The sequence below is a fragment of the Olea europaea genome, chromosome 21 (genome assembly GCF_002742605.1).
Source record: "Olea europaea var. sylvestris chromosome 21, O_europaea_v1, whole genome shotgun sequence".
NCBI lineage: Eukaryota > Viridiplantae > Streptophyta > Magnoliopsida > Lamiales > Oleaceae > Olea > Olea europaea.
The window spans coordinates 6703577-6711612 of record NC_036257.1 but is presented as its reverse complement, the minus strand read 5'-3'; the positions used below and the strand labels follow the sequence as shown (position 1 = coordinate 6711612).

Genomic DNA, 8036 nt, shown 5'->3' with positions numbered 1-8036 from the left:
TCTTATATTTTAATTTATATTTCGATAATAAATCTATATGAAATTTTTTCATTAAACGTCTACACATTGTGCTGCTTGATGCATCATACATCCATTAATTATTTTTGGCGTATCCATTAATTTTTTTCTATTATTTTTGTACAAAAAATCCATTGAATTAATAAATAATACGGGGTCTTATACAGCTATATGATATTGGAGCATCCTGCATGAACAGGAGTCTATTTTACATACCCCTGCCAAATATAACACATGCGTGGGGCCTCGGCATAATTTTTTTTTTTTTTTTTTTTTTTTTTTTTTGGGTTTTCCTTTTAAAAAAAAAAAATATTTGTTTGACCTGCCGATGTGGGTAGGTGGGTAACATAATTTTTGCCCACCGTGAACAGGGAATAAATTTTAGCATAATGAAATGACATGCTGCAAGGGGGGGGGGCAAAATTTTTTTTTTTTTTTTTTTTTTTTGTGGGATTCACCCTTACAATGAGAGGTCGGTAAGATTTCTGTAAGGAAATGCTCTGTGTAAGGATCATATGATATTATACACATGTACTTTCAACTACGTCTACTATAAATTGGACAAAGATTAGCACATATCCCAATTATTATCATTTCTTTATATTCATGCAAAAGAAAAAGGAAATTCTTGACCCAATTTGAATGAAATTATTTATACACGTGGTTTTACAACTTATTAATTAATTTAATGTGATTTTGCACGTAAAAAATGTGTAATTGAAAAGTATAAAAAAATTATGAATGAGTTTGGAAAAAAAAATTTTAAATGTACGGAACTTACAAGAAAAACAAGCAACATTGGATAAAAAAATTAAGCTAGTGTGCAACTAGTTTGACACCCTTTGAGGTGTCAAAATCGAAGATATTGATTTGAACAAGTGTTGTTAAAATTAATGGTAAAATTGTGTGTCCTGTCAAGGAATGTAAACAAAGTTGTCAACCATGATAGAAGTGTGGCGAAATTAGATAAACTCCCATTTGATCCCATTTTTGGAATAAAATGCATTATGGAACAGTAATTTTTTGTAGATTATGTGATTAAAAAATAAAGAAATTTTTTTTCTGAAATACATGTATAATTATTTTATGAAAGAATGTGTGATTAAAAATAAATTTTAAAAAAATAGTACATTCTTAAAAAAAATGGCTCAACAAGGGGCAAAAAAAGTGATTATCTATAAAATAAGAGTTATGCTACACTTACAAAGGTGGATTATAAAGTTGATTGACAAAATAATATTTATACCAATCATTTCAAAATAAATTTTTAAATTATTTCAAATCAATAGCCTAAATTTTGTCAACAAATTTTGTAAACCAACTTTTATAATCTCACTTTGTACAAATGAATAAAGCTCTCTTTGAAGACATGTGACGCCACCTATTGGAGGGGCACCTGCCAGGCACGTCTGTCGTACAAATAGCTTTATTGATAAAATAATTGAATGCGCCCATCTACTCTACTAAGCAGATATGTCCCTTCTGTCCATGCCTACTCCTCTATATATGTGTGCTCATTTGTGAACTGTTCTTTCCAAAAACTCAACAAGTCTCAAGATCTTCTTCTAAAAAGCTACTTTATTCACTTATAGCTATCCAAAATGGAAAGCATTCAGAACCAGGTCCATAAACTTGAAAATGAAACCATTAAGCCTCTAGACCCTGAAGAATTCCGAAAGCAAGGCCATATGGTCATTGATTTCCTCGCTGATTATTACAAAAATATTGAGAAATATCCTGTCCGAAGCCAAGTCCAACCGGGGTATCTCCGGCAACGGTTGCCAGAATCTGCACCCTGTGAACCGGAACCGCTTGAAGAAATTCTGGGAGATGTACAGAAAGACATTATTCCAGGTATTACACATTGGATGAGTCCAAATTACTATGCTTATTTTCCTTGCACTGGAAGCACTGCAGGATTTCTTGGGGAAATGCTTTGCACTGGATTCAATGTTTCGGGTTTCAACTGGATGTCGTCGCCGGCGGCGACGGAGCTGGAGAGTATCGTGATGGACTGGCTGGGGAAAATGCTAAAGCTTCCCAATGAATTCCTGTTTTCCGGCGGCGGCGGTGGAGTTTTGCAGGGAACTACCTGCGAGGCCATATTGAGCACGATGGTGGCCGCCAGGGATCAGATGTTGAAGAAGATCGGCAGAGAGAATATCAACAAACTTGTGGTCTATGGATCGGGTTTCAACTGGATGTCGTCGCCGGCGGCGACGGAGCTGGAGAGTATCGTGATGGACTGGCTGGGGAAAATGCTAAAGCTTCCCAATGAATTCCTGTTTTCCGGCGGCGGCGGTGGAGTTTTGCAGGGAACTACCTGCGAGGCCATATTGAGCACGATGGTGGCCGCCAGGGATCAGATGTTGAAGAAGATCGGCAGAGAGAATATCAACAAACTTGTGGTCTATGGATCTGATCAAACCCACTCTGCATTGCAAAAGGCAGCTCAAATCGCAGGTATCAACCCCAACAATTTCCGAGCAGTATCGACTACAAAGGCCAATGGATTTGGACTCACCGCCGAGGCACTCCGATCAACAATTGAGGCCGACATCGAAGCTGGGCTTGTCCCATTATTCTTCTGCGCCACCATCGGAACCACCTCTTCAGCCTCCGTTGATGCACTGATTCCTCTCTGTGAAGTTGCGAAAGAGTTCAGAATCTGGACTCATGTCGATGCAGCATATGCAGGAAGTGTATGCATTTGCCCCGAGTTCCGCCATTTTCTTGACGGCGTCGAAAATGCAGATTCTTTCAGTTTCAACGCACACAAATGGTTCTTCAGCACCCTCGACTGTTGCTGCCTTTGGGTGAAAAATCCAGGCGCCCTTATCCAAGCTCTATCGACCTATCCCGAGTACTTGAGAAACAAAGCCTCTGAATCTAAACAAGTCGTCGATTATAAAGATTGGCAAATCACTCTAACCCGGAGGTTCAGGTCCCTTAAATTATGGCTCGTTCTACGTAGCTATGGCGTCGACAATCTCAGAAAATTCCTCAGGAGCCACGTAAACATGGCGAAAATTTTTGAAGGCCTGATCGCCAAGGACAAGAGGTTTGAGGTGGTCGTGCCTAGAAATTTCTCCACTGTTTGTTTCAGGATTTCGCCGATAGAAATCGGAAAAAATCAGATCATCACCAAGGAGGAAGCCACCAATAACTTCAACGCCAAGTTACTGGAATCGATCAATGAGTCCGGTAAGATATTCATGACTCATGCAGTGATCGGCGGTGTCTATGTGATGCGGTTCGCAATCGGTGCGAGCCTTACAGAAAATAGGCACGTCAACTTGGCATGGAAGGCTGTACAAGACCATGCAAATGCCCTATTGAACACGTCGTGATCAAGAAAGGCAAAAATAAAACATTTAATCAGTTCGATTTGCTTTTAATAAATCGTGAATATTTCTTTTTTTGGCATAAGTTATTTATAGTTACACCAAATTATTTATTTGCCCTTTTGAAGGATTTTTTCTTTTCCCACTCCAACAGGAATAGTGCTCTACACGTATAATGCTATATTAGTACCACTGGTATTTCGTACTCGTCTATATGGTACTGAAGCTTACTTAAACTTGTTCTATGAATTAAAATTAATATTTACGTAATTAGACAAGTTTAAATATAATGTGCCACCTAGACTAGTAACAAATACAATTAGTGCTAAATAAATTACACTTACTCTTCCAAAATTTATATTCAGAATGTTTAACAATTATATATTGAAAATGAAAATTCCTTCAGTTTGGTGCACGTTGAATAATAATAATAATAATAATAATAATAATAATAATAATAATAATAATAATAATAATAATAATAATAATAATAATAGAGTGGACAATTTAGAATTAGATATTATCTATATAGCTAGGGATAAGGCGCGTAAAAATTTGATTTTGTCTTTCTAGTGTTGGTACATGAAGTCACGATCGAATAGGTATCTCAAGTATACTTAGATAGATATTAATTCATCTTGATCCGTAATCGAAGAATTCCAAGAAAATCAAAGAAAAATCCCGTATTCATCTTGATCTGTAATCAAAGAATTTCAAGGAAATCAAAGAAACAAAAAATTTCATCCTTCAAATATAGATCTTGAGCAGGCTTACAGTACTATTCAGAACTCTCACAAAGATGTTAGCTATATATAATATATGTTAGCCAAAATATAATATTATTGCATATTTAATTTCCTTCTTTTATAGGTTTCCCTTTTTTTTTTCTTTTTTTTATATAAAATTAGTATTTTCATTAGAAACCTAATTTTTTTGGTGGCTCAATAAATTATTGTTTTCTCTCTTTCTTCTTCTACTCCTCTTTTCTTTTCTTCCCTTTGAATTGATTCACTATATTGGTTCAAGTTAGTTTATACCGTTAGCAGTTATATCATGTGTCTTAGTACTATATCGTTACTGACTTTATAGGAATTTTGCAGTGTAGGTTCCTAAAATTTTTAAAATGTGGAGTGCAGTTTTAAAACTTTAAATCGTATCAATTGCATTTCAAATCTTTCAATGAATATGCGCCTGAAGGATCTCAGGATGGATTCTGTACAAGGGTCATTATTTAACATAAGGTTGCATTTGACAATTTTTAGAAAGTGTAAAATTATAACTCAATATATTCTCATCTAAAAAATTACAAAAGAAAAACAAAAGAAAAAGAAAAGAAATACCACAACATTCTTCATCAAAAAAGCACAACAATGTAATGTAGAGAGAGAAATGAGAAATGGGGAAATGAAAAAAAATAAATAAAAATAAAAATCAGAGAGCAATGGAGTCTGATTGAAGCTGCGGTTGGGTGAGGGGGCTGAGGTTTTGGTGGTTGAGGGACGTGAAGAATTATATTTTTTATTACAATTATTTTTTTTCTTTTTTATTTTTATTTTTATTTTTTTAATTGAATTATTTCATTCAGGTAAAAAATATAAAGTTATCATTTTGTTCTTTTTATTAAATTATTTCAGGCAAGAAATATAAAATTATTTTTGTGGTTCTTAATTTGGACCGAATCCGTCCATAAATCCGACGAGCACGCATTTATTGAAAATGTTGGAACATAACTTCAAAAATTTAAAGGTTTGGGATCGTGCTATACATTTTTGAAAGATTTGAAACCACGTAGCATATCTTTGAATAGTTTTGGACCTTGCTGCAAATTTATCTAGTTTACATTAAGATTTAAGATTTCATCTAAATGATCAACCTCGTGAAAAGAATAGTCCAAGTTCTTATATTTTAATTTATATTTCGATAATAAATCTATATGAAATTTTTTCATTAAACGTCTACACATTGTGCTGCTTGATGCATCATACATCCATTAATTATTTTTGGCGTATCCATTAATTTTTTTCTATTATTTTTGTACAAAAAATCCATTGAATTAATAAATAATACGGGGTCTTATACAGCTATATGATATTGGAGCATCCTGCATGTACAGGAGTCTATTTTACATACCCCTGCCAAATATAACACATGCGTGGGCCTCGGCATAATTTTTTTTTTTTTTTTTTTTTTTTTTTTGTGGGATTCACCCTTACAATGAGAGGTCGGTAAGATTTCTGTAAGGAAATGCTCTGTGTAAGGATCATATGATATTATACACATGTACTTTCAACTACGTCTACTATAAATTGGACAAAGATTAGCACATATCCCAATTATTATCATTTCTTTATATTCATGCAAAAGAAAAAGGAAATTCTTGACCCAATTTGAATGAAATTATTTATACACGTGGTTTTACAACTTATTAATTAATTTAATGTGATTTTGCACGTAAAAAATGTGTAATTGAAAAGTATAAAAAAAATTATGAATGAGTTTGGAAAAAAAAATTTTAAAATGTACGGAACTTACAAGAAAAACAAGCAACATTGGATAAAAAAATTAAGCTAGTGTGCAACTAGTTTGACACCCTTTGAGGTGTCAAAATCGAAGATATTGATTTGAACAAGTGTTTTTATAATTAATGGTAAAATTGTGTGTCCTGTCAAAGAATGTAAACAAAGTTGTCAACCATGATAGAAGTGTGGCGAAATTAGATAAACTCCCATTTGATCCCATTTTTGGAATAAAATGCATTATGGAACAGTGATTTTTTGTAGATTATGTGGTTAAAAAATAAAGAAATTTTTTTCCTAAAATACATGTATAATTATTTTATGAAAAAATGTGTGATTAAAAATAAATTTTAAAAAAAAGTACATTCTTAAAAAAAAATGGCTCAATAGGGGGCAAAAAAAGTGATTATCTATAAAATAAGGGCTGTGCTACACTTATAAAGGTGGATTATAAAGTTGGTTGACAAAATAATATCCATACCAATCATTTCAAAATAGATTTTTAAATTATTTCAAATCAATAGCCTAAATTTTGTCAACAAAATTTGTAATTCAACTTTTATAATCTCACTTTGTACAAATGAGTAAAACTCTCTGTCCGGACTTGGGAACAAGGTTGAAGACATGTGACGCCACCTATTGGAGGGGCACCTGCGAGGCACATATGTCGTACAAATAGCTTTATTGATAAAATAATTGAACGCGCCCATCTACTCTACTAAGCAGATATGTCCCTTCTGTCCATGCCTACTCTATATATGTGTGCTCATTTGTGAACTGTTCTTTCCAAAAACTCAACAAGTCTCAAGATCTTCTTCTAAAAAGCTACTTTATTCACTTATAGCTATCCAAAATGGAAAGCATTCAGAACCAGGTCCATAAACTTGAAAATGAAACCATTAAGCCTCTAGACCCTGAAGAATTCCGAAAGCAAGGCCATATGGTCATTGATTTCCTCGCTGATTATTACAAAAATATTGAGAAATATCCTGTCCGAAGCCAAGTCCAACCGGGGTATCTCCGGCAACGGTTGCCAGAATCTGCACCCTGTGAACCGGAACCGCTTGAAGAAATTCTGGGAGATGTACAGAAAGACATTATTCCAGGTATTACACATTGGATGAGTCCAAATTACTATGCTTATTTTCCTTGCACTGGAAGCACTGCAGGATTTCTTGGGGAAATGCTTTGCACTGGATTCAATGTTGCGGGTTTCAACTGGATGTCGTCGCCGGCGGCGACGGAGCTGGAGAGTATCGTGATGGACTGGCTGGGGAAAATGCTAAAGCTTCCCAATGAATTCCTGTTTTCCGGCGGCGGCGGTGGAGTTTTGCAGGGAACTACCTGCGAGGCCATATTGAGCACGATGGTGGCCGCCAGGGATCAGATGTTGAAGAAGATCGGCAGAGAGAATATCAACAAACTTGTGGTCTATGGATCTGATCAAACCCACTCTGCATTGCAAAAGGCAGCTCAAATCGCAGGTATCAACCCCAACAATTTCCGAGCAGTATCGACTACAAAGGCCAATGGATTTGGACTCACCGCCGAGGCACTCCGATCAACAATTGAGGCCGACATCGAAGCTGGGCTTGTCCCATTATTCTTCTGCGCCACCATCGGAACCACCTCTTCAGCCTCCGTTGATGCACTGATTCCTCTCTGTGAAGTTGCGAAAGAGTTCAGAATCTGGACTCATGTCGATGCAGCATATGCAGGAAGTGTATGCATTTGCCCCGAGTTCCGCCATTTTCTTGACGGCGTCGAAAATGCAGATTCTTTCAGTTTCAACGCACACAAATGGTTCTTCAGCACCCTCGACTGTTGCTGCCTTTGGGTGAAAAATCCAGGCGCCCTTATCCAAGCTCTATCGACCTATCCCGAGTACTTGAGAAACAAAGCCTCTGAATCTAAACAAGTCGTCGATTATAAAGATTGGCAAATCACTCTAACCCGGAGGTTCAGGTCCCTAAAAGTATGGCTCGTTCTACGTAGCTATGGCGTCGACAATCTCAGAAAATTCCTCAGGAGCCACGTAAACATGGCGAAAATTTTTGAAGGCCTGATCGCCAAGGACAAGAGGTTTGAGGTGGTCGTGCCTAGAAATTTCTCCACTGTTTGTTTCAGGATTTCGCCGATAGAAATCGGAAAAAATCAG

General features: G+C 35.9%; 2 protein-coding genes across 3 annotated transcripts in view; both read left to right on the top strand.

The window, feature by feature from the left end:
* The first annotated feature begins 1511 nt into the window (after window positions 1–1511).
* On the top strand, window positions 1512–3526 carry LOC111370494 (tyrosine/DOPA decarboxylase 1-like). 2 transcript variants are annotated; one of them, XM_022992213.1, is made up of 2 exons: window positions 1512–2195; window positions 2427–3526. In XM_022992213.1, the coding sequence occupies exons 1-2, from the start codon at window positions 1620–1622 to the stop codon at window positions 3366–3368; spliced, it is 1518 nt and encodes a 505-aa protein (XP_022847981.1). In that variant the 5' UTR covers window positions 1512–1619; the 3' UTR covers window positions 3369–3526. The 2 variants fall into 2 exon arrangements, with proteins under 2 accessions (XP_022847981.1, XP_022847980.1); XM_022992212.1 differs by having other exon boundaries at window positions 1516–1984; window positions 2216–3526.
* A 3114-nt stretch (window positions 3527–6640) lies between these two features.
* The window catches only part of LOC111370052 (tyrosine decarboxylase 1-like), a 5964-nt gene continuing 4568 nt past the window's right edge, over window positions 6641–8036 (top strand). Inside the window, exon 1 of the mRNA XM_022991763.1 lies at window positions 6641–8032. Coding sequence (XP_022847531.1) covers window positions 6732–8032 — 1301 coding nt within the window. The 5' untranslated portion in view covers window positions 6641–6731. The remainder of the gene's footprint in view (window positions 8033–8036) is intronic.